The 27,189-nt window shown below is 39.3% G+C and overlaps 2 protein-coding genes across 4 annotated transcripts; both read left to right on the top strand.

Annotated features, from left to right (window-relative positions):
• Positions 1-2,794: 2,794 nt before the first annotated feature.
• LOC119887127 (mitogen-activated protein kinase kinase kinase 15-like) lies at positions 2,795-10,391 on the top strand. 3 transcript variants are annotated; one of them, XM_038698053.1, is made up of 6 exons: positions 2,795-3,132; positions 3,263-3,503; positions 8,064-8,206; positions 8,315-8,388; positions 8,498-8,574; positions 9,142-10,391. In XM_038698053.1, the coding sequence occupies exons 1-6, from the start codon at positions 3,069-3,071 to the stop codon at positions 9,233-9,235; spliced, it is 693 nt and encodes a 230-aa protein (XP_038553981.1). In that variant the 5' UTR covers positions 2,795-3,068; the 3' UTR covers positions 9,236-10,391. The 3 variants fall into 3 exon arrangements, with proteins under 3 accessions (XP_038553981.1, XP_038553979.1, XP_038553980.1); XM_038698051.1 differs by having other exon boundaries at positions 8,282-8,388; XM_038698052.1 differs by having other exon boundaries at positions 2,995-3,132; positions 8,094-8,206; positions 8,282-8,388.
• Positions 10,392-25,529: 15,138 nt separating this feature from the next.
• On the top strand, positions 25,530-27,172 carry LOC119887126 (C-C motif chemokine 20-like). The gene is made up of 3 exons (XM_038698050.1): positions 25,530-25,643; positions 26,049-26,310; positions 26,635-27,172. The coding sequence occupies exons 2-3, from the start codon at positions 26,229-26,231 to the stop codon at positions 26,739-26,741; spliced, it is 189 nt and encodes a 62-aa protein (XP_038553978.1). The 5' UTR covers positions 25,530-25,643; positions 26,049-26,228; the 3' UTR covers positions 26,742-27,172.
• The last annotated feature ends 17 nt before the right edge of the window (positions 27,173-27,189 follow it).

The following is a 27,189-nucleotide window of genomic DNA, read 5'->3' as shown; positions in this document are numbered from 1 at the left end:
ACATTATGAAACAGTAGAGCTGGTTGTCATGGTCACAGAATACAAGGGAAAAGACGAGATGTGCAAACTATTGTAGGCTGATACAAAGAGATATTTGTACTGAAAACAACATTGTTAAACATCCACTTAATAGTAGTAAGGCAATATTTCAGTAAAACTTGTGAAATTAATCAAGAAAGTGGTTAGGTTGATGTGAATTTTGTGATTTGTTTATCCAATCCAGTAGTGTTACTTTCGTCAGACGAAACTAAACGAAATATGTTCGTCAGCGACCTTTTTCTCCCTGACTAAATTGAGACGATGACGAGACAATGTACTTAAACACTGACTGTGACTATATTAACATGCAATATTGTTGACGAAAATGACAACTAATGTAATTGATAAAATAAAAACGTGAATAAAATCGTTTTCAGTATGAGGAGACAAAATATCAGGCCATATTTTCTCCCTCTAAATTTTCACTTGAACAGTGTGTTTACTCAGCTGTATTTTTTTCTGGCCGACCGGGGTGACTTTCAGGGTGCGGTATGGTGAGCAGGTTGGTGGACCCAAATGCAGGACGCAGAGCGGAGCAGGTACAGTTCAAAAGGGTTTATTGTGGCAAAACAAAAGGCGAGCACACTTACTGGCAGAGATGCATCCAAAGAATAACAATCCAAATGAAACAGATAACCTAGAGACGAGACAAGCACAGAGCTACACATGACAGAACATATCACACTACAAAACACTCTATGACCGGACAAAGACTGAACAGAAACACCAGGTATATATGCACACACACACAGGGACTAACGAGCAGGGCGGGAGCAGCACAGGTGACAGGGATCAAGGTAAACGAGGCAGGCAGAGACATCAAAGGGGAACAGAGAGGCAGGCAGGCAGGCAGGCAGAGTGATAACTGGGGGAACAGACGCTTGACAGGCAGACATGGGACAAAATAAATAACCAACACAGACAGAACACATGTTACAAAATACCCAAGAATCTAACTTCAGACAATAACAGAAACCTATGTAAACAAGACCTATGTAGACAAACACCGACCAACTATAACACAGGAATCATAACAGACAAAACCTAAAAGAAAACAGAACTAGAACACAGAGTACCGAGCAGACTAAACAATAATGATGCAGAGAAGGAACTAGAAGCAAATACTACGACTCTCCAACAAGACACACAGACTAAATAACAGGTACAGAAAGGACAACAAATAACAGGACTGATTGAGAACTAAATGAACAAAGCAGAACAGACACGCCCACAGTGTGACAGCGATTCCTGGTGTGGGAGAAAAATGTTAGTCTGAAGGAGGCGAACTCTGGTGATAAACACAACATGCTGGGGAGAAATAGGCGCTTAGATATTTGATCCCATTTCAAAAACAGTGAGGCGGTCAAAAAAACAGTTATTAACAGTTATAAATATTATATCGGACGGCAAGCAATGTGGTCATAAGATTTCTGGAAAAAACTCTATGAACTTGAAACGGCATATCAAGGCTGGGAATTGAGAAAAGTTAACGTTTCCTTTGCAATAAAAATGAGAACAAAGATAACATTCAATTTTACAAAGCATTTTATCTATGTGTGAAATGGTTGAAATAAAGGCTAAAGGCTAGACTAAAATACTTTTGATGTTCTTTTGACTAACATCAGACTAAAATACCCAGACTTTTATTCAACAAAAACTTGATAAATAAATTGTATACAGTGGACTAAATATGACAAAAACTAACAAGGACATTTGACACAGGACTAAGACAAAATTTTGAAATGGCTGACAAAATTAACACTACAATCCAGAATTAAACTACTTCTATATATTTCCATCAATACAGTCAAGATTCTCAGTCTTCCTACTGGACTGAGTTGAACATACTTGAAGACTCTTCTTTGAACTGAAGAAAAGAGGCAAAACATCTTCGAGTATCTTCAACCAGGTCCAGTTGCCCTTGATTTTGTACCTGCATTGTATTGTCCTACAATTAAAATCTTTGTTTGTTAGGAAAATTAAATATTCAGATTTGACTTTAATAATGAATTGTGAACCAAATTTGTTACGTTGTTGAGTCAAGCACTGGACACGGCGAACTGTTGAGGGGATTAGCAACGGCTAATATCGGTAGCTTTCGCACTTAACCCGCTCTCGCTACACTTCTCTACTTGTTACCTCTACTTCACTGTATATCATTCTCGGTCCTCTTTCACACTATACGAGGTCGCAGAGAGACAGCTACGAATGAGGAGATAGGGACAGTAATAGTAAACAGCATACACATCCATATCAAATGGACACACACAACAAAATTGTTAATGTTTTCTTCCCAATTTGTCTAAATTGTGAATTACATATGATTGCATATCTTGGAGCCAACTGAACTCTAATGGCCCTTTTAGATACAAAGTGATTTGCACTGCAGGCACTACAGTGTATTATAATACTGCATTTAAGATAACAACAGAGCTTCCTTAGTAGTGGAAGTACAAAGTTATGGAGCAGAGGAGGCTCAAACTAGTTTTAAAACATGCAACATTGAAGCTACCTGTATTTATTTCACATAACACACCTAAAGCACGTGTTATACTTTCTGCTTGCTTGAGTCCGCTAGGGACCGCTAGGGTCCGTGTGATGAAAAAATAGGCTCTGTGCAGACATGCCTACCTACAACAAGCTACACGCACCAGACAATGAATACGCTTCCATGATACCGCTTTGATGTCTCTGTATGAATACAAACTTGTGTCATGACACTGGTAGTAAACATATCCCTACCATTTTAATTTATGTGCTTTGGCTTGGCCCATGTGGGTATTTGTCACAGTATGCGCGCAAGCTTGCCATGCAGTGCGCTGTGCGTGGGCTTTGGTTGACACAGCAACAAACCACCCTGGCGTGGCACAAGCCATTGAAAATAATGGGTTTCAGAGTGCAGTGTTGCTGACAATTCAAGTCAGTCAGTAGTTAGAGACTCTAAGGTCTGAATATCTGTCCTTGTTTCTTTGTCTCTTTGTTTTCAGGTAAACAAAGTCCTGAGGAACCATCACATTAAACCCCACTGGATGTTTGCTATGGATAACATCATCCGCCGAGCTGTGCAGGCTGCAATCACCATCCTCATTCCAGGTGGGCGGGTCAGAGCTTTCACAGACACATGCAAAGCTTTCTGTCTTTCATCTGCATGTTTGCAAGTAAACATTCCTGCTTAATATCCACATTAAGAAATGAGTTCACAGTGCCACACATGCTTTGACAGAGCTGCAGACCCACTTCGGCCCGGCATCTGAGTGTGAGGGAGCAGAGAAGGAAGACGAAGTGGATGAAGAGGAAACAGAGTTTGGTCCTGTTTTAGCTCCTGCTGCTGACGACTCAGGGACGTTAGTTGACCCCGCTCACTCCACGCCCAGCACGCTGAACTCGGCTCACTCCCAGGAGCATCAACGCTCACATCATCAACTGGGAGCACAGCTGGGGCGGCTCAAACAGGAGACCAACAGGTACTTGCAAACAAACGCACAAACACAGACTTACACATTAAGCCAAAGATGTGTGAAATGATACAAGTTGTCACAGTCGCGCTGTGGATGATTGGTGATCGTTCCCTCTGGCTGGATAAAGCCCGACTCTCCTCATTTTACGCATGATCCATGATGATACGGAAGATTTAAAAACAAATGGCAAAAATAGCATGTCATGTCTTATTAAGAGTAGCCAATCCTCCCTGTAGTTCGCACCCTGCTTGTACCACGGTAGTTGGTAAAAGAAGTTTTCATTGTTTGGAAGAGGCTTTGCTTAAGTTAGACAAAAAGACATCTGTGCACGACATTGCTAATGTTGGTTGGAACTATAACCTACTGGTAACTAGTTAATTATGCTTAGGCCTATGTACCTAAAAAATTAATTATGCTAACGCCTAAGAAGTCCCAATAAAATTACCACCTGTTTGAATGTAACCTAAATAGGGATATGATTCATCCAGTGTTTCCCATTTTCCCAGCCCAGTGTGGCCCGCCAGAGTCTAATCTGTCCCGCCACAGTTTCATAATGAAGCAAAAACTCTAACATTGTTTTGCGCCATTGCTTTGGCAAAGTATCTGTCAAATTAACTAAAATCTGTTTTTGTGCCCTCTTTAAATCGCAAAAGACTGATTTAATTAAATAGGCCTAAGTATAATAAGTAGGCCTATAAATAAGATATTAAATCAGTATAAATAAGTTATTTTTAACATAGCATTTACTCTGAAATTAACTACTTTTTACTTTTACTTGAGTAGATTTACCAGTGACTTTACTTGTACTTAAGTAAAAATTCTTCAATGTAACAGTACTTTTACTTAAGTATAATATTTTAGTACTCTTTTCACCTCTGGTTGTATGGTGCAGTTTTTCTTTTTTTTTAATAATGTGGGAATGCCACTCAAACAGTTCACACACACACACACACACACTAAGAATAACTTAGGCTGACGGAGTGAATGTGCACCTGCAAGCACAAGACACACACCCAAACCTGAAAACACATGTCAAGATAATTATAAGCATGTCAAGAATGCAATTCTTCCATGGCTGCATGTCAGTGTTGTTTGTCACTAAATCCACAGGGCCGTTACAGCAGATGGCAGTTAAACTGAAAAATCAACAAGACTTACCTGACCTTTCCTATATATTTTTTTTTATTATACCTTTTTAACCAGGTAAAAGTCTTACTGAAGTTATAGCTACATTACATTTATTCATTTAGCTGACTCTTATATCCAAAGCAGCTTACAACTGCTATATATGTCAAAGGTCACACACCTCTGGAGCAACTAGGGACACTTCCGTGTCTTGCTCAGGGACACATTGGTGTCACAGTGGACTTGAAACCGGGTCTCTCACAACAAAGGCATGTGTCTTATCCACTGCACCATCACCACGTGCCACCAACACATAAACAGCATTATGGCTATAAAGGCAACACAAAATAAGTAGGACAATAATACAGTACAATATAGCAGCTCAGAGATAATTCAACATTTAGAAAGGGAGATGTAAAGGCCCTGAACAAAACAAAGACTTTCTAGATACAAAAACAACTACTTGCCGCACTTTACTTAAAGGTTTAGTGAGTGGTGAGGGTTGTGAATTGCAACCAGCAGTTCACAGTGCATTCACGTGCTCCTCGGATGGTCCTATTTCCCGAGTTGTGAAGTGGTTCTTTTCCGACTTCAGTGTGTGTTCATGTGCTCTTAAGTCGGAATGACAGACACACAGACATCTACACTACATGGACAGCAAACTAACCGTTATAACCATATTACAAATTTTATGTTTACAGGTCCCATGTACACTTTATTTAACTTTTTGCAACAAAGATTTAAAATTAAAATTTATTCTGAGTATTTCGACATCATTTAAATTTGAGTGACCGCTCACTCCTCCTTTTCCACGCTCTGTCAGCTCTTGTGCTAAATAATACGTGTGTCCTCCATTTGTCCAAATTTCTCTTCTTTTCTTCCTTGTAATAAACCAGTCGACTACTACTACTACTAATATTAGTTGTTCTTTTCGAACAAAACGCACGGTTCGGGCTACTGTAGAAACATGGCATCGCGACATAGCAGAGATATTCTTGTTGCCCTTAGGATGTATTGATGACACCCTGACTTCATCTAGCGCCATCATCTGTTTCAATATGTCCAAAACTTACCTGACATTCCCATCAGCCTCAATTGTACCTCACATTCAGTGCTAAATAGCAAATGTTTGCATGCTAACAAGCTAGGCCCTAAGTACTAGTAGCAGTAGTACGTAGCCTTACTAGTAGTAAGGGCCTACTGTAAGTACAGCCTCACAGAGCCTCTAACATGGCTGTAGAGTCCTGTTAATGTTGGAGTTGAAACAGGTGTCAGATAACATAGTAACTTCCTGTATTAGTACTTTCAGATTCCAGATTGTATTTTCTTTCCAGCCCAAACAATAGAATACTGTGGAAAAGGCAGCTATTGCAGCTATAAAATTTACCAAAGTTTTCCCTGACACCAAAATAGATGTGAACTTCAACACGTCTTTTGTTGTTTAGTGCCTGGAATGTCCCTGCAGTTTTTATATTGGCAGGACTAAACGGAAACTAAAGGATAAATATGAATACTGCATTATATCAACACCTCCAAAACAGTTGGCATTGAGCAGATCCCTGATTCCAGAAGAGTCTACATTGCCATAGTAACTAAATTCACAGATTTTACTTTTGTGGAGTTTTAGAACAGGTGTATTTCAGGAGGTCTCTCAAAATCTATCCAGCTTTTTTTAGACAAACTTTAAAGGTCATTTGCATCCTCAACTTGCTCTTGGCTTACAGCCACACAATTGCAGCTATGTGTCACATATTTTGCCATTGAAGAATCTGTGTTTGTTCTTTCACATAACCTGATAAAAGCTTGCGGAAACTGCGTGCATGGCTCAAATTGTTCTTCAGCCATGCGTTACTAAACACTTTTTATTGCTCAGGGTTCAAGAGTGCCTTTGTATTTCTTCTCAAAAAAAGGAAATATGCACTTTATTCATTTAATTTTTTTTTTATATATGTCACGGTTAGTCTAGCCTGTCAGTTGAGATTTAATTTTAGGGTTGATATAGGAGTTTTTAAACTTTATTCAGGCTCATTAATTGGTGGAAATAACTAACTAAAAGTACTCAATACCATAATTGACCAACTTTTTGAGTAGCCTATATTCCAAAATCATTCATTTTGCTTTCACTTAATGTGGATTGACAGATGTTTGTTATTATGTCCTTGTGTCTGTACTACTGCGTTGAGGCTACATAAACAGTGCATGGTTGGATAATAGTATTGTGTTCTTGACTAGGACATTCAAGTACACTTCCAGTTCCAGTTATGTATTTAGATATTGATATTTGTATACATTATTTTAATCTTAAGATCATGCAGCAAGTAGTTTTACTTTTCCTATTCACAGAGACCCAAGCTACAGTCTTTATCTGATTTTAAAAATGTTACTGCGATACCACAGACACAAAGACAGAATCAAAGGGTTTTTTAGATTTTAATCGTAAACATGCACACACAAGATGATTCAGTCAAGATGCAGGACCACACACTAAATACAAAACAATTTCAGAGTGGTGGTTCCAGGAACTTGAGCGTGGAGGCAGACTGTGGTTGTCAGCTGGCTGCACTTCTGCGTGCAGAGAAAAAAACTGTGGATGAACTTGAGGATGGAATCAGCATGGTTTATACATTTTGTAGTGCAAGCAAATACACATCACGTTGGTGACTTTTCACGATCAGCTTGCTGTCAGTTGCCATGTTTCCATCAAGTTTTTTAATGCACATTTTGAAGTATTACAAAAGGTTGATGGAAACGGCTAAATTCGAAAAAAAGTTGTTACACTCACTTGAGGTGACTTTTGTCTATTTCAAATAAGAGTAAATGCAATAAATAGGAAAAGGAAACACCTTTGCAGAATAAATTCTGATTTAGTTTACATTTCATTTCACTCCATCTGATTAGCTATTTCTGCTGTGGGCGTCTTCCCGGAAAATTTCCTAACGCGCGGGAACATAGCTGGTTGCAGCTTGCCCTTATGACAGCAATGTGCAACGTCATCTTCTGACAAAACTGCGCTTTGCATAGCCTTGTTTAAACAGCTTCAAACCAGTAAATGGAAACACACCCAATTAGCACTTTCTTTTTTTCTTTTGCCAGCCCGAAGTTAACTTCCGTTCTGTTTGATTGTTATTGGGTTTGGTGAGTGATATCCAGTACAGTGATTCCGAGGGGCGAATCAGACCCAATGGCCCAATTATCGTCTACCCCACTTATCATTTACATGACTAGGCCAGTTCTAGTGTTTAATTTCATGTCATGTCATATGCTAATTAGCTTGTTTGACATGTAGGCCATTTGTGTGAATTTTAGCAGGATTCAAATTCCTACATACGACTGATGAACGGACCAGTGTATATGTTTTTGATAGCTTTCTGTTCATCTATGCTCAGCTGTCCCAGGCCCTCCATGCCATACACCTGTGAGATCTAGTGCTTGTTATAACAGATGTCACGGTTGCTGTGGTGCCCCCTGCAGGCTGCTGGAGGAGCTGCTGCAAAAGGAGAAGGAGTACCAGCAGGTCCTGAAGGCCACACTGCAGCAGAGAACACACGACCTGGAGCTGGTCAGAGTCAGACACAGACCACCAGGTAAACACACTGACTGATGATTGGTTGACTGATAATGTTTGTGCTTCTCTTCTCTAACTCTCTGTTTTTTAAAAGAAATCTCACCTCCCTCCATCTTCCATATCCCAGCGGACCACGAGCCGGACAAGCAGCTCACCGATTGGCTGAAAGAGCAGGGGGCAGACGCTTACACCATAGATAAGGTTGAATTGACTTTTGAACTTCTGTCTATAGCTTTTTCTTTTATGTCCATAAGCACACCGCAGCACACCGTGCGGTTTCAAACTGATGGTTGTGTGTGTTGGATTCTAGTTTGTGCTGGAGGAATACACGCTGACTGATGTTCTCAACGACGTTACCAAAGATGACCTCCACTGTCTACGTCTACGGTATCTACTCTTAATATTAAAAACTAATTTTGGCAGACAGGAACATCAAATCAAGCTACTCTTGGTGGCTGACAAATGTTAAAAATGCATGGGTAAAAAATAACAAGCCTCCATCAGAATTATCATTCTTGAAAACGTGTATGTGCGCGTATGTACAGAATCTGCAGGTTTTCAGATGCATCGTTGTCTCTTTGACATTAACTTTCCACGGTAAGCGGCCGTTTTGGTGAGGGTAAATCTTAGTAGCAAGACTCAAGGTCTAATGGATTTCAGGTACAATATCAGTAGTAGTAGCAGGAAATAGTCTACTCATCCCCCTCTTCTTATAAACAGCCTCTGTGTTGGTCTTCCATCAACAACAGTCTGCTGCGCCCACGTCAGGATCCTCTCCCAGAGTACACATGGGTTGTGAAGCCGTCTTCTTTCTTCTGAAGTCGATCTCCATCTAAGACAGATATTATGAATTTAAATCAGCTCCCAAGAGTAGCTGAACCAGATCTTCCTTTCTAAAAGTGGACAGAAGTTAGTTTTCTCTTTTACTATGCAAAATGATGAATCCTTCCTCAGGGGCGGAGTCCACTGCCGCATCTGGCGAGCCATCCAGCGGCACCGAGAGCGAGAGAGGCTGAGGAGTGATGAACGCTCTGAAGATGATGCATGATGGGATAAATGGACAACAATGTCTCTACTTTGTGCCTCTCCACGGTGCCTTCTCATGTTGTAGTCTGCGTTGTACGCACAGGACTGACTGAAGCTTAGTTTGACTGTAAATCGCCATACAGTGTCACACTTGACCAGACCAAAGCACATTAGTACAGGTACTACTCCATGTATTTGTATGTGCATTTAAACGTGTATGTGTAAGGAAAAATGCATCTTAGCAAACACAGAAACTGTTTCGAGTGATACTCTCTTGATTTTTCACAGCGAATGCAGGTTTTTCTTTGAAAAATAAATCAAAATGTCCATAAAACCTTTTCAAACTGCTTCTGTAGCATAATCTGTTCAGTGGTGTCCATTCAGATTCTCAATATAGTTTACACAAAATTTGCCAAAATATGGTTGCATTCTTTTCATTGTTACTCCACACACATGACCCTGTTGAACTGGTATTAGCGCATCATCCTCTTGTACTTGTACGTCAGAAGTGCTCTATCATTTGTCATACTGAGCAGAGGGATGGAAAGCAGAAAGATGTTTATGCAAGTTCCAGAAAACATTTGGAAATTTAATCCAAGCACAGCCCTGTTTATCTGTAAATGAGTTTATCTCAAATCCGTATCATCAGTAATATAAATTCTACAGAACTGGCATTTACCCAAAACATGCAAAACCATTTGAATGTTCTCCAAGATCTTGTGACTCATAGACTTGTCAGACTTCCTTTTGCATTTATCCCCTTGGTTTTCAGCCAAGATGATAAACCATGAAAACTTTCTCCCAGCAGACTGAGTCAGGATAAATCCCTTCATCATTTACTGGATACTTGTTAAAAAATTGTGCGATGATGATCTTCCACATAAAACTGGAGAGCTCTGTTGTGTGGGAGTCGAATACATTTCAGCTGAAAGCCTAATTTTTGTAATGTAAAAATATAATGTACCCACATTAAGATGTTCACACATCCCGGCGGCCTTCACGTCACTGCCTTTACATTTGAATGCATGTTATTTATTAGTTGTTTAAGATTTTATTTGCATTCTTTATGAAGTAACTTTTCTTTTCTCTGTGTACCTGCATTTATTTTTTTATTCCAACTCTTAGGTATGTGCTTGTCTGTTTCATGATTGCTTTATAGCTGCAATAAACTTGGAAATAATGAATTTGTTTCCCGCTTTCTTTAAAATCTCACCAAGATATTGAACAGTCTATGGTGTCTTGCTGGTAGTTTACACAAACCTCATTTTACTGCTGTTCTTTGCCAGATTGTTTTGTTCAATTGATCGGTGACAATTAGCATTTAAAGAGCACCTTCCAATACTGGGTTAATAACAGGGAGAACTGTCTGCTAGGAGTTTTTTTTATGGGTCTCTCAGCTCTCTCAGATTACCAGACTAAGGGTCTGTGAGGCTGTAACTTCAGCTAAATGCTAATGTCACGCTAACACGTTCACAGTGACAAACATGCTGATGTTTAGCAGGTATGTTTACCATTTTAGTTTAGTTTAGTTTAGTTTTTTCATTTTGGAACACTAATATTTGCTTTTTAGCATAAACACAACATAAAGCTGAGGCTGATGGAAATGTCAGATATTTGGTCATAAAAGTATTGGAAGAATTAAAACTTTGACCTGATGGTGGCGCTAGACAGGATTTTAAAAGATCAATTATTATAATTAATCCTTGGGGCCAGGGGACATGAATGGGTGTACCCAATTTGAAGGTAATTAATCCTACAGATTTGGAGACATTTACTCAAATCTACAAATCTGAAACAGCATGGTGGTGCTAGATGAAAAATCTTAAAAGGCTTCAGTTAATCCCTCTGGGGAACATGAATGTCTGTACAAACGTTCATGACAAACCATCACATAGTTGTTATTAGAGCTATTTCAGTCTGTGCCAAAGTGGTGCACTGAACAACGGACTGGCCATGTCTGTATAAAGCACAGAACATGCAGCAAACAGCTTTATACTTTCTTCTAAAGAAAAAGCCCCAGTGACAGTGAGTCTGCAGACTAGTTACCTCCGAGGGTAACTGAGAAAATATGTTTTTCTTTTAACTCTTTAATTCCATTTTCAAGGGTTTATAAGATTTTCTTGAATGAACCCCAAAGAATCATAAAGTTTCTACAAACTCATATTGTGTCAATTATGTTTATTACATCAATTGTAATCGCATTGCTTTATATCTCAACGTGGAAACTTTGGCAGGTATTCAGGCTTGTTGTTGACAGCAGTCACTAGTCATGAACAAGTATGTCTAGTGAATACAGTCTAGTATTTTTCCAACCCAACAGGTTTATTTCATTATACTAAAGGAACAATGAATGCAATGTGAATAAATAACAGAGGTTTTGCAGAGTTTGAATTTTGATCTGTTGCAGGGAAAAACCCACTATATCAAATAACCTAAATTGTCTGTGTGCATTCTTTACATTTATTATTTGGCTGATTTGGCTTGAAACTCATCTTCTCAGACTTCAGCAGAGAAATTAAAAACCCACACTGGTAAAACAATCCTTAATTCAAATTTCAAAGACACTTGTGAGAAGTAAAATAAAATCTTGACTTGAATATAAGCAATAAAGATCCCTTACAAAAATGTAAAGCATTGTAATATTTATATTTTGAAACAAAACAAGATAAACAGCTTTAAAAGAAAAAACATTTCTCAAAGGTTGTGGAAAATATGTGAAACTACAAGCTTATTTATTCTCCCAGAGAGTTAAATGAGAAGGTCGATGTTACGGGGTGTGGTGTGTGGACAGAGAGGACCCAAATGCAGCACTCAGAGGGAAGGAGGTTTATTGGGGGAAAAAAGGGGGAGAGGGACTGGAGTGGAGGGAGAGGAGGTCGTCAGGGAAGTACTGGCATGGGGAACCAAGGAGACAGGGGGCCAGGGAGCCGGGGAACACAGGGGCCAAGGAAGCGAGGAGAGGCAGGGGAACAGGGAGGACGCCGAGAGGGAAGTCCGAAGGGGAGTGGGCCAGTGGATGAGCCCAGCCGAAAGGAGGACGAGGGGGAGTGTACCTGGGAGGGAAACAGACAGAGAGACAGGGTTAGGGGGAGACAATGACAAGGCACAGGGTAAGTTTGAAAAAAAACAAGAAACGTGGAAGCCTGAACACAGAAGTGGCACCAGGTATGGAGCAACGACGATCAAGCGAGGATGGTGTGGAGAACCGGGGTTGAAATACAGGCTGGGATGAGGTTGAATACTGGCAGGTGTGGCAGGCTGACGAGGTGGATGATGGGTTGCAGGTGCAGGTAGTTGGCTGGGCTCAGGAGCAGAGGGAGAGAGAGAGCACACAGGGGAGAAAACACAGAGAGGCGGGCAGAGAACAGGAAACCAAGGAAAAAAGCAGAAGAACTGATAAAAAGTAGAAAAAACCAGGACACTCACCGTCAGCCGGGCTGCCACCACAACAGTCGATACCACTCTCATATCTGTCAGTTAAATAAAAGGCTAGCTAGTACCCTGTTAGCTTAGCTTTGCATAAAGAGTGAAAACATGGAAACAGCTAGCCTTGCTCTGTCCAGAAGACACATTATACTGTATGTCATTGTTTAATCTGTACACAAACTGTATAAATTACTAGTTTTAATCTGACGTTTCTACACTAAGCGAATAAGCTTATTTCCCAATATGTCAAACTATTTGTCAAGCCAGTTATTTAAAGTCAAACAAACATAACAAATCTATTTCCTGTCTATAAAGCATCTTCACAGCCCTTTTTAATATTAAATCTGCATCATTTACATCAACTTGCAGTTTTCCTCTTGATTGACACTTTTCTGATGCAGATTATCCCAATTGACTTGCCACTCTCTGCAGTATGCAGAAATATGTATTACATTGTCACCACACCCATGACATGCAGATGGCAGAAACAACTTTAAATAGACACCTCACCTTACTGCAATAAACACATCCTGGCTGACTGGGGCCTAAATTTAGCTAACATAAACAGTCAGGACAGAGTTAAGATTGAGGTCACAATCGAGTGAGTTGCTGTGTTGAAACATGGGTTCTGTCAGCTAAAAACTAAAAAAATGTAATGGGTTTTGGTTAAAAAATCTGTAAAGACACTATGACAGCTTGTCATTTAATCTTGTGGCACTCAATTTCCTGAGCTTCTGCTCTGGGCCAATTTAAATTTTGTACACTGAAGACCTTTTTCATTTACACCTTTGACTTTATATTTTATTTTTATTGCTGTGTACTATAGGTTTCCTGTTTGCAAACAACTGAGGATGTTCTTTCAGCTGGGGGGGTAGAAGACAGACATCATGACAGCTTACATTTTGTGACACTCCTCCAACTTTTCTTGGGAGGCTGTCCAGGCAAATCTCAGGCAGTTGGCCTACATGAGAGGGTCGTCAGCTGATGAAGTTCACCTGGGCCCTTAAATCCACCCTGAGTCACCTCCGCAGCACACTTGCCACACATCCATGTATTGCTTAAAAGTTAATCTCTGGCATGGATCTTATTGTCACATTTCCTCAAGCAGGTTTATGACAATATGGACATATGATGGTAAAATTTGTCTGCAGCTCTTGACCAAAAACGGCACACCTCACGTTGACATCAGTTGGCTTTCGCTAGCTAACGAGACACATTAAATTCCAGTAAGAAATGATTTGCAGAAATAATGTTACCTCTACAGTTGGTGAGAAATGAACTGAGTTGGTTTATTACTTAGGACTTTGAACTACAGGTAGAGTGGGCTTTGTGGGATAAGTGACAACTCGTGTGTATCTCCCCTCAATTATCAACTTTGCTCCAAAATCTATACTAATTTAGCTTGGGGGGGCTCGTTGGCTAGGTTACTTGCAGCATGGAATTTGTAAAGGCGTGTATCTATTTTAACACTTACATTATGTGTTAAAGTAAGGCACTTTTTACATTTACAGGTGGCACACCAAATAAAGATTATTCCTTGCTATGGTAAAAGAACTGGTAGCATTTACAACAGCAACTTGCATTACTGTAGCTTTTGTAACACATATGGTTGTTGACAGATAAATGGGGAATCTATTTCACATAGACTACTCAATTTAGTAACAGAAGACAAGACTGATTGTTTACAGATTGTGGTCCGGATGTTCAGGTTTTGGTCCTCTGTACGTGTCTGGGGTTTCTTACTTCTTTTCTGCTGCTGCTGGATAGAAACACAACGCCTGAGTCTGCATTACTTCACAATGACAGAGTTTTGGATTGCACCACAGTTTATGATTACATAAACTTTTCTTAAGGGATAAAGGTCTGTATCAGGTTGTGAAAAGGAACAATAGACAAAGAAAATGTGGGATACTATGCTCATTGTCAGGCTCATACCTTTATTTTGGGTGTCTACTAGAATATGTTTACAAGCTTTAATGTTAAAAAACACATTTTTTTTCTCATAGGCTACTGTCCATTGCTTCAGCGCCTCTATTCATCCTCCATGCCATGAGAGCTCCCTCCCTAAAAAGCCCTGGACCTAGCTGGCACAGCGCTGGCTATGAGAGACTAGGCCTCACTGATTACAGCACAGAAACACAACCCTGGTTTTGGTGAAGATAATTTATTTTATGGGGAACATTTCCCGTTTTCCCTGTGATGTCCTCCGGCTGCTCTGCCTCAGCTTTCTGTGATTTACGGAGTTAAGTTACCTGTTACTTTAGCCGCTAACTATTGCTAGTAGCTACTTAGCTCAGTTAGCTGTGCACCTAGCCGTCCAATTAGCTAATTATGCATGGACTGGGAGCTTGCCGTCTTGGTGTTTACAAATTTAAGGTTAGTACAGAAGGTTATGGCCGCTGCTTCAGGCAGAGCTAGCTGATAACAGCAGCTATAGTTAACAGCAGCTAGCTGTTACTGTAGTGTTAGAAACAAGCTATCTGTCCATCAGGAAACAACCATAAATCAAGATGAAGAGCAGCTGGAGGACACTGAGGGAAAACCAGAAAATATTATAATATTATATATATATATATTATTATATATATATAATATTATACATACTGAACAACCTCCAGCTTTGTAGCTCAGCAATGGAACGACCGCTGTGTTGTGTTGGACGGTCGGACTGAGAGTGGTTTTATTCAGTTCGTCTACTTATACGGAGGAGGTTCTGTTTTACATAGATCCATTCATGACAACAATAGAGGCAAATTCAATCAGCGTGCTTGCACCGGGGACACATGTGTTGAATAGACATGAATAAGTGTATTTTGCATAGTATTGGACATTAATATTGTGCTTGTGTTTTTGGTTTTGGAATGAGTCACCATCACATAGACATTCAAAGCTTGACTGGCCTGCTGTGCCTTTATAAGGGTGATTGGACAATCAGTGTTTGGGACGGAGTTTTAGAGAACAGTCAGTTTGATGAGCACCTGGTAACGTTATGTATTATGTGTTGGGTGGTTCATATAAACTGGAAAGCTGATGTACTAAAAGAGTTCCAGTTTTTTGTCACTGTTAATCAGCTGTGTTTGTTAATTACCACAAAATAGCAAGTAATTTTCTCATCTTGTGAGGTGATGGGTCTACGCACACTTGCCGTTGTTTACCCTTGAAAAAAGACGGAACAAAAAGACTTCAACACAATACTTATAATAGCAGGAAAGAAGGATATCAAACTCAACTTCCTGCTCTTTGGAAGTATGTCAACCTCAGCGCCCACGTTGGAAACCGAGTCTGGTCGCTGACAGAAAGTCTGTAAAAATGGGTGGTGTTGGGAAATTGTAGACGTAAAACTGGGAAATGGGTCACCCTGAAAGGGAGCTGCCAGGGCTTGTGTGTTGCTGTTTCCTGATCGGTTGGAGCTGAAGGCCATGAAGGATTTGATGGCAGCTGACCACAGTCTCCAGGTAGCATAAAACCCATACCATCCTGGTGGTCCAGTGGTTTCCTCTTCCCTGGCACCACGTAGGTGTACGTTGGAGTTCTTATGATTTCCAGTACAGTTTATTTGGTAGGTTAATGTCTTAGTTAACCTGGCAGCATGTTTTCCTGCCAGTCTCATTTGTGAGAATTAGACATTTTTGGTACATTCACTTAACTAAATTAATCTCTGTTAACTAAAATTCCTTTCTTTTAGTTATCCATTACATGTGTTTCCCTAATTTGGTTTGGTCACATACGCAGACACCCACAGAAAAAAAGGACAAAGCAGGAAACATAACCTTACACTGCATTAATGCTGCATCCTTCTGTGATAACCAGCCGCCGACACTGCACCGTCATCTGTCTTTCTACAAAGGAGTTCACAACCCGGACTTTGGTGAAAGCCATACAGCAGCCGTGGTGCCCTGCAGAAACACAAACACAAACACGTACACACAGGCAGAATAGTCATCTGATTCAAATAAAAATAAATTTTGGCAGGCAACCTCCAATACTTCAGATAACATCTTGACAGCTGTTGGCTCACACAAGTGGTTTATGCATGTCAGGGCCTCCCTGTGTATTGGTTTGAAAAAATACTAATAAGTTATAAATGATATGATGTGACCTCTCAAATCCTTTGTTAGAGTCATAAAAACAGACTACACCTTGCAAACTACTATTCAAACTAGATATTGATATAAAATGAAGAATGATTATACAACTGCATGGGACATTATTGGACTCAAAATCATACAAAAACACTCTCATGAATAGTTTTGCAGGAATTTGATATTCCAGAATATACTACTTTTTAAACCTGCAGAATAGTTGCTCAGGGAAGTCGTGATTCACCGTGAGTCAGACGCATTTCAACCAGTCCACACGCCCGCACGCCACACTTTGTCTTTCTCACGCTGATAAGTCGCCTAAGAGCACGTCCTCCGTTAAGCCAATCAGAAATTAAAATGTGTTGTTTCTGGGCCGGTAAACTCCGCGATCCCGCTGCAAGCACGTTCGTTACCAGGAAACATGGAGGCGCGTGCACACAGGGAGTGGAAGTTGGAAGCGCAAGACCCGATGGATGCGGTAACTGCAGGATTGTTTTTTTTTTTTTTTTAGCATTTTGTTTTTACGATTCCTGGATGAAATCACTTGCCTCTGATCAAAAATGTTGCAGCTGATGTTGGGCAGTATTGTCAAATTCGTGCTAAATGATTATTGATCCAGTCAAAACTCTCCAACCTCTTTATAACCAGAAGCTTTGGCTTTTTTAACCAGTGGTGAACAAAGTAACTTAGGCCTATTCAGATCCTTTAAAAAAATAATAATAATAAAAGTACCAATATCTCACAGTAAAATAGACTACTCAATGCAAGTAGCTACTGCAGTAAAAGTATGTAAGTAGGCTATAAGCAGGAAAATGAAGAAGTAGCCTTTTAAATAAAATAAAAATAAAAATAAAAGGAGCCTAGGCCTACTCAAAGCAGAAAGAAAAATGTCCAGTATGACTGTAATATTATTATATATTATATCATTAGATCATTATTCCTCATACATTAATTTAGTTGGTGGAGGTTGAACTATTTTGTATCAAACTGCAATTTATGATTATTTTTATTATCCATTAATCGATTGTAATAAATTATGAAAATAGTGAGAAATGTTGTCACAGTTACCCAGAACCCTAAGTGACACCATCACAATACTTGTTTTGTCAGTCCAAACCTCACAATCATTAAAAATACATTAAAATAATCAAAAGTAAAAGCTATCACAACATAAAGCTGATATGGCTAACATGCTAGCATATTGACACATAGCAGATACAGTGTGTCATACAATATGTGGCGCTTTAGCAGCTAAACGCTCCAGTATGTTAGTTGCTGTGAGTGCAGGGTTGTAGGTAGTACAGCGTGTTTGTCAGGGCTTTTATGCTGAAAACGGCTCCCTGCTGTGGCCACACAACACACAACATTTTCACTCCCAACTCGTCACATATGGATGTTTGGTCAAGACCCCATTGGTATTGCTTTTTAACGCCCCTTCTGCATTGATTTTGGATGTGTAGGGCTCAAGTTAGCAAGACTATATATGCAACTTCATATTAGACTTTCAAAATAAAAGTAGTTGTTAGCGTTGTGAAACATTCCCATTAGCTTATGTTTAGGCAACAAAACTACTTGGTTAGGTTTAGGAAAAGATCATGGTATGGGTTAAAATAACTGCATTACGTACATGACCCAAGATATGTAAGTTAAGTTACGTAACTAACCTAAAAAACAATCAATGTAGACTTATTGTTTCACTGGGGAAATGAACAAGTCTCCTGCATCAAAGTCTGCGGTTTCTGGCCCTCCCCTCTACCTTCTTACTTGGACTTTTCTGTTACTGATATTTAACACATGCTTTTAGTGTTTGGAAATGACGCTCATAGACTGATGATGCTACAGGCAGTGGCGGTTCTAGACCAATATTATTGAGGGGGCCAGGCTGGGGCCAGATGTTTTGTCCGAGGGGCACATTCATGTCGGGACAAAAGAGACAAAGGCAATGTTTAGTATATAATGTAATGTTTTAGTATGTTTCAGTTATTACAGTTATTTGTTTCAGTAACAGGATCTTTTCAGTAACTTAGTTATAGTTTTATTAAATTTAATTATACAAAAATAAATAACTGTTGCTCAAGTTACAGTACATTCTTTGATGCAACACTTCATTGTAAGGCTTAATGAACAGTATAAGCTACTAGACTAGATATTCTCTGGATGCCAGTTTGTATCTTGCATCCCACTATAACTTTTGCTCGGAAAAAACAAACGTCTCCACATTCACACCTGTTATTGTTCATGATGTGAAATATACCCAAAATTAAATACTTGATGGTAGGCCATCATCTGTACATTATGGAGGGGATACATATTTGGCAGACTGCATGTCCAGCCTGGTAGGACCAGTACGTTACCACTTTTTGGAAATGAAAAGTGCTGTTTAAATGCAATGCATTAATAAATTGTTATGATAATAATTTACCCTTTAAGGAGGGGGACTGAGAACAATTTCCAGCAATATCCAAAGGTTATCCATGCAATGGTAACATGGATTACAAGGACAAAATATTGTCTACAATGCTGCATTCAGTTTAATGTACATTTGGAGTCAAGTAGATGTAACGTCGAGGTGAGCATTGTGTTAAAAGTGATGTTGATTTTACAGTATCGATGGCGTAGATATTTGTTGGAGCAGCTTAATAGAAAAAGGTGACAGCCTGTCTGGATCTAGCTTCCAAACATTAACATGGATGACTAAGTGATCAACTCCGTGGTCAGTTATAACACCGTCAGACTGTTGCAAAATAACTGTTCGCTTTACAAGGGAAACTGAAACTGCTCGTTTTGTTTAGACACTCTCAATTCAGTGCAATAAATAATACGTAAGTAAAAGTTCAATAACACGTAACGTTAAACGTGTGCTAGCTTGCTCTGCAAAATAAATAAAACAATACTAAAAATATGAAACAATCCACATGTTATATTTTCATGTACTCTTGTGCAGTCGAAAGTCCGCCTTCACCGTTAAATGCATGCGCGCTCCAGCGGCAGGGGGAATACTTTCTATCAGGGTTAACTACCTTGGCCCCGGACAGTGGCGGTGTAACGTCCTAAAGGATCCGACTAGTTGAGACACATTTGTTTGCATCAATGCCATATCATATGATTATTGCAGACTTTTTGTCTGGGGGCCATAGGGGGGTCCAAGGTCTGTGTTACAGGGGCACTGGCCCCTGTTGGCTCCCCCCCAAACCATCCCAGTGCGTTACGATGCAATGATGAATTGGGAGTGAGAAAGGGTTGCAAGGGAATATTAAAGTTGCAGACCAGAAAACCAAAACAACAAAACTATGTAGCACTGAGGGGGACTTTTCTCTGTGTTTTTGTCACAAAGAAACCCATTTTACATTACACATGGTCATTTGATCCATATGAAAATACTGATTACTGCAGCTTTAAACAAATCTGTTCAAGTCAAGAGTAGAAAGGAGTCTTGATTCTTGAAGGATTCTTGATGAAGAAGAGGGCTGTCAATCATCTATTTTTAAAGTCTTCTTAAAATGACATCATATGCAAATGGGTATTGGGCCAGCTATGAAGTTAGTTGTTAGTTTGCAGATTTTTTGACTCTAAATGTGCAAGACAGTAAAAACTGCTCAAATTTAGCATGCAGTTTGGCATGGCATTCACTCCACCATAAAGGCAACAAATCAGGGCAAGAATATGTACTAATATGCAGTAACATTCAAGCAATACCCATGTATCTTGCCAAGAAACCAAAAAAATTGCACTCAAAAAACTACTCTGTGATAATATTCTGTTGATTTTATTTACAATTGAAAAAAACTGACTTACCTGCTGCCTGAACAATGAAAGACAGCCAAAGAAGAGCCAGCGTAACAATAGAAAGTAGCCTCATTTCTCCAGAGACGAGTGGTTAAACTTGTTGAAGGAGTAAGGGGAATGGGTGTGAAAGTGAAGGACACCCATGGGATTCACTGCCGGGAATAGAGATCTTGGAAGGAGGACCTAACTGTACGTTTTTTGTCTGTGAGTGTGGATTTTGTTTCCTCACACAGCAGTTGCTTTCTGCAAATTTGACTGCAGTTATTAAACAATGTTGAACTTGTGTCTATGTGGATTGAACAGGTTACATTTTCTTCCCAAGATTCCCAAGATGAAAGTGATTAGAATTCATTTTGACGCAATTACTGTAAATAATTTATCAAACTGCCTAATAAATAACCCTGACAAACATTGCACTGGATTATTGTGTCACTTCCTTGCTACTGTTCTGATTAAGATCAAAGTTCATTTTTCCATCCTCCGCCTTTGGTGTGATTTACAGCCAAGTAATCTTGTAGCCTTAGATTAACTCTAGTGGAAGTGGGAAGTGTCTGTGCGCTTGACTTCTACTTGCGTCATGTTAAGTGACTTTATTTGTTTTTAGCAATGACTCCATGTTTTTTGTTATCCAATCTCAGCTCAATCAACATCGGGCAAAAGGCAGGGCGAAACACACCAGTTGTTAAGGCCATTTGTTGGGTAGCAGGACAAGCTGGACACATCAGATTATTGACCACCTATTCTCTCTTCCTAAAATTGTATTAGCAAAAATGCTTATTTTCACATAAAGCAGAGTTAAAACTAATTATACTCATTAGTATAAATTTAGAGTTGTGTTTTTGTGATCTGACAAATAAATGTAGGGCTAATATTCACCTGCCTTTTGCCTTTTTTTGTGTCCACAAACTGGGTAGGTAGCATACGTTGGTTTGTCAGACAGACAAAGTTCATGAGAGCTGAATTTGTCACAAAACCAAACCCAATATTGTTAAAAGAGCTAATAAAGCTCAGTACAGCTGAGGACAAATGCAGAGCTGAGTGATCATTCTTTCCGGGTTTCTCCATTGTGAATGACATTGTCATTTCATCCATTGTTAATATATGAATATTGATTAGTGCAGCTTTAATAGTTCACTATACTTTTTCTGAAGGTAAATTAAGCATAAAGTTTTTATTTTGATGTTTTCTTTGTAAATTGTACAAGAGCCGCCCACAACGTCAGACTTATTCCACAAACTTCCTAAGCTGATAAACCTGATATGATTACAAGGGCCATGACACATTAACAAAAGATTAGGTTACTGTGAAATGAAAACCTTCAGCCTGTGTGATATGGTCAGGAATTAATTAAAAAATGACTTGTTTTAAGAAAGTTGTGTATTTCCTCAATTTATAGGTTTGCGTGTGAACCTTAAAATGACTGAGGGCGTGTTTTACACCTGCTGCATTACAGCACTGTAATCTGTCTGTTCACACGTCAATATTGTAAACAGTTGACAATGCTGACGTGTGAACTGCTATTTCATTTGTCAATCAAACATTTGTGGACTTGATAACTATCATCTGTTACTATTTTAAGCACCTGTGTTTGTCTTCTCCAGGCTGTGTTTAAAAATAGAATTCAACTCCAATAAGATGAGAACACAGGTCACAATGTTCTCAGGAGTTTGCACAATATGTCTTAATTATTCTAAATTGAGTCTGTAGCAGGAATGAAAGAGGACAACCATGAGTCTTCCAGGTTAATGGAAAAGAATTTTTACCTGTCCTCGTGCTGATAATGTGCCTTGCTTGTGTGGAGACAAAAAGTGAACAGGATTTGTGGCGCTGGCGTCTAGACAAAGTGCTCTGGGATACTTTTGCTACACGAATCAATACTGCTTCATATATTTGTGGACAGTAGTTGTGCTGCAGTGAAGCCATTTGTGGCTAATCGATTACGTCGACTACGTCAATAAATCGCCCTATAACAAAATTCATAAAAGAACCAAAATTCATGACTGTTTGTGAAAGAAGATTGTGCTCCAAAGATTCCATCATAGAATATAAGAGTTGTAGGAATTATTGGAAGCTCAAAATACCATCACATACATGTTCTTTACAAGCGTATGTAAACGTTTGGCCACAACTGTATAGATACACTAGACCTCTAAAGGTGTGCTGTGGTATCTGGCACCAAGACGTTAGCAGCGGATCCTCTAAGTACTGTAAGTTGCGAGGTGGGGTCTCTATGGATTGGACTTGTTTGTCCAGCACATCCCACAGATGCTCACTGCCATCAGGGAATACAGTTTCCGTGAAAGGGTGTACATGGTCTGCAACAATGGTAGGTGGTACATCTCAAAGTAACATCCACATGAATGGCAGGACTGAAGGTTTCCTATCAGACACAATTGCCCAAAGCATCACAGTGCCTCCGCCGGCTTGCCTTCTTCCCATATTGCATGCTGGTGCAATGTGTTCCCCAGTTAAGAGACGCACCATCAATGTGCTGTTAAAGAAAGCATGATTCATCGGACCAGGCCACCTTCTTCCATTGCTCTGTGGTCCAGTTCTGATGCTCATGTGCCCATTGTAGACCCTTTCACCAGTGGACAAGGTTCAGCATGGTCACCCGGACTGGTCTGCAGCTACGCAGACCCATATGCAACAAACTGTGATGTTCTGTGTGTTCTGACCCTTTTCTATCAGAACCAGCATTGACTTTTTCTGCAATTTGACCTACAGTAGGTCGTCTGTTGAATCAGACCACACGCACCAGTCTTCGATCTCCACTCTAACCAAAGAGCCTTGGTCCCCCATGACCCTGTCCCCGGATCACTTTTGAAAGTTACTAACCTCTGCAGACTAGTTAGACCCCACAAGAAAATTCTAATTCTAATTCCAATCATCTAGCCATCAAATTGTGGCCATTGTTTATGTCGGACAAATCCTTATGTTTGCCAATTTCTCCTGCTGTGTGTATAGATATATATATAATAAAGGCCTCAACACTTGGTATGATGCAAGAGACTTTATGACTTTAAATGATGCAAGAGATGCATCATTTAAATTTATAATGAGTTTTTGTGGTGCAAACAGTATTTACAAATGCGTATTTGTGTGTTTCCACACACTTGATCTGGAGACACAAAACAACTATTATAGATATTTGGAGTTGTGATTTTGTGATCTGACACATTTTGATGTTGCCTTAGGCGTAATGTGTACAGGAGCCGCCCACAACCTCAAACTCAAAGCACAAACTTCCTGATAAACTTGATATGATTACAAGGACTTAACTTAACAAAAGATTAGGTTACTGCCACTGTGAAATGAAAACCTTGAGAACGTGATATGGTCAGGAATGAATTTTAACAAATGACTTTAAGAAAGTTGTTAATTTCCTCAACCTATAGACATGCATGTGGACCTTAAAATGACATAAACTCATAAATATCTTTGACCTAGGAGATTAACTGAAGGCGTGTTTTACACCTGCTGCGCTACAGCATTGTAATCTGTCTGTTACGGAAAGAATGAACTAGCAGCTCACACGTTAGAACTGTAAACACAAGTTTATAATGGGTATGAACTTAACGGACATGATAGCAATCATCTGCTACTCTTTTACGCACCTGTGTTTAGCTTCTCCTAGCTGTGTTAGATTTTAACCTTCCAATATCATCATCTATCCTGCAAGAAGAGTTCAGATGAGAACACAGGTCGCAATGGTCTCAGGATTTTGCACAATATGTCTTAATTTTTCTAAATTGAGTATGTAGCAGGAATGAAAGAGGACAATTATGGGGCTTCCAGGTTAATGGAAACAGAAAGATTTCTTCTCAATGTAACTGTGGAATTATATAGAAAGGTTGAGTATATTTAGCATAAAGGCCTCAACACTTTGTACTGATGCAAGAGATGCATCGTTTGAGTTTATTAAGAGGTTTTTGCGGTGCAAACAGTATTAACAAATGTTCTCAACTTTCAGATAAACAAGATGCAACAAATGATTTAAGGCCACAAAGTAGTGACATACCATTAGTCAATATTACATAGCCGCTGGGGAGAAGTCCAGTATATGACAGTGATAAACTGTTTTCATTTGCCAAACAATAACTAAATACCACTTGTCAAAGTGGCACACAACTTATAATCACAGCTTCTTTTGATCTCGGTGTCACACTGATTATTTTACACAAAGACATCAACTTTGCTTTCAGAGTGATCACCTCAGATCTCCCCATCCATGCATTTGACTACGAATGAATAAAGTGGTGTGCAACTTGACAAAGCAGCAAATGGACTGTGATGGCAGTTTTTGTTTAAATAAACACTTTGAAGGAAGCTATTTTGTTTCTGCAGGTTTATTCAATTGACCGCAGAGGGACTCACAGCGACACACAGACACCTGAGCACTTGCAAGTCTGAACAGTACAGTGACCAGAACAGTGTCACATCAATATTTCTTGGACTGCTATTACAGGGACTTTCTGCTCAACGAAAGGGCTGTTTTTGTCTTTCTAATCAGGCATTCCTATCTGAGCTATGTGCTTTCTCACTTTTTTAAAACAATCGTATCGCTTCGCATACTGTTCAAGTGTGTAATGGTAAATTTAGCAGTCCTACATGCCTTTGATTTTTTGTCCCCAAATAGTGGTATCATGACACACATTCCAGCAGAGACATCACTAAGGTCATGATAGTCAGATACTCATTTATCATTGTCTTCTTAGAAAGAAGATACATAGAAACCCACTCACACACACATTTGAATTCCATTTGCATTTGGTACATCAAAAGTAGTTATTGAATAACTTGTAAGGGGGAGAAAAACTGCAGGAAGAGCTTAACTTCATACCTGTGTAATATGTGTGCACAACAACTTTTAAAATACTTTTTCTGCAAATCATTGACCAAAGTGAAGGTTAACAATGTGCTCAATATTCATTGCATCATATTCAAATCATTGTGAGGGTATCCAGTCCTCCAAATGTGAAGAACATTTTTTTTTACATTAACTAACATTTTAGCCATTAGAAGGGAAAGACATGCTGTTTGTGTGTTAACCTGTTAGCATTTCCTCACTTTCACATTCAGAAGACAGGGACCAAGCATTATATCATTTGGATTAAGGTTTCCCACCTAATGAATGTAAGTCCAGTACTTTACTCTACTTGTTTATGGGTCCCACCAACTCCTGAGGTAAATATCTATCTCTTTAGCTGCTAAATGTTGTGCTAATATTCACCAGTTAGTCTCTAACTGTCTCTATTGTTTGGTGCTGAGCAGGTTGTGTCCAACCTTAAAACAGCTGCCTGCTTTGGCTGAAAATGAGAATGAATCATCGCATGAACTATGACTCACTATAAAGCTCCCTAAAAGTGAGGGGAGCTTTAAATTTTTTCCACATTTTCATTTTCCACATAGCAATTTGACCCAAAGCCAAGTCTCAAGTCCAGCCTGAATTCTTAATATAAGAAATACCAAGGTAGCTTTAAACAGTTAACTTTCTAACACAGTCCACCCATTTCCTGGAACATTTCCTTCGTTTAACAGACGCACATGGAATTACACAATCCTGCCCAGGGGAAAACCGGAGATGGCATATTTAAGCGTCAAAGCAATGACGACTCTTTGCACTCTCACTGAATGCCTTCAGGCACATCATAACACTTAGTTACTACAGCCTCACACATTGACACAGACCGGCAGAGGAGCCACACCAACTATACAAACATGGAAATCAGCAAAGTGTGTGCAGTGGCAGCCCTGTGCTCCCTCGTCATCCTCACCACCTTTATCGGCAGCACAGAGTCAGGTGAGTGCTTCAGCTATTACTGCTCGTACATGTGGAGTACCCTGGATTTCTACAGTACTGAATGATTTCTGTTATCCCTGTCAAATGTAGATTTAGGTTATAGGAAAGGGAAAAGTTCTATATTGTCTTTTGCTTTATATTATTACATGAAGTATCTGCAAATCTTAAAGCTCTAACTAACAATATAAATAATTTTGTCTCACATAGTGAAAAGCAAGAAAATGAACTTTTAGTGTTGCTATTTTGTTTAAATGTTGCATTTCCAGCATCTAAATGAAAAGGTTGTTCATATTTTGTTTACAATTAGTTTGTGTGTCTTTGCAGCGAGCTGCTGCCTGAGGTACGCCAGACGTCCGTTGCCATGCAAACGGCTGCTGGGCTACACCGTGCAGAACATCAACACTTCCTGTGACATCAATGCCATTATGTGAGTTAACGTGTCATAGTTTCCTGTCAGGATACAATGTTACAAATCAGGAGTGAAATTATATCACTTAAGAACAATAGCATAAAATATCAAACCGGTCAGGTCTCTGATATTGACTTTTTAGGCAAGTTGTCCATTATATAAAATAAAATGTGCAGAATAGCCTACAAGAAGAATAATTTCATCATCAATTAATCTGCAGACTATTTTCTCAATTGAAAACATTGAAAAATGCCTTTTACATTATCTCAGAACAGTTAAAACCCCAACATATATTTATTTATTTATGTTTTAAATGATCACATTTGAGAAATTCTTTCCATAGACTAATCAATTATTTGACTAATCGCTTTGTCTCTAGAATCAGGATCTGAATCAGAAAGCTTTATTGTCATTGAACATGGCTCTAATGCAACTCCCCTCAGTGCACAGTCAATGAAGAAAAAGAAATA

This window comes from Micropterus salmoides, unplaced genomic scaffold (genome assembly GCF_014851395.1).
Source record: "Micropterus salmoides isolate LMB-PRFRI ecotype aquatic unplaced genomic scaffold, ASM1485139v1 Ms_hic_scaffold_4018, whole genome shotgun sequence".
Classification (NCBI taxonomy): Eukaryota; Metazoa; Chordata; class Actinopteri; order Centrarchiformes; family Centrarchidae; genus Micropterus; species Micropterus salmoides.
Note: the sequence above shows the minus strand (reverse complement) of the source record. Positions and strands in the feature narration are given on the sequence as shown.

Coding starts and splice junctions, on each gene's coding strand:
- LOC119887127 (XM_038698051.1), top strand. CDS start 3,069: ATGTTTGCTATGGATAACATCATCCGCCGAGCTGTGCAGGCTGCAATC. Junction 3,504..8,063: donor CTCAAACAGGAGACCAACAG/GTACTTGCAAAC, acceptor TTGTTATAACAG/ATGTCACGGTTGCTGTGGTG. Junction 8,207..8,281: donor AGTCAGACACAGACCACCAG/GTAAACACACTG, acceptor GTTTTTTAAAAG/AAATCTCACCTCCCTCCATC.
- LOC119887126 (XM_038698050.1), top strand. CDS start 26,229: ATGGAAATCAGCAAAGTGTGTGCAGTGGCAGCCCTGTGCTCCCTCGTC. Junction 26,311..26,634: donor TATCGGCAGCACAGAGTCAG/GTGAGTGCTTCA, acceptor GTGTCTTTGCAG/CGAGCTGCTGCCTGAGGTAC.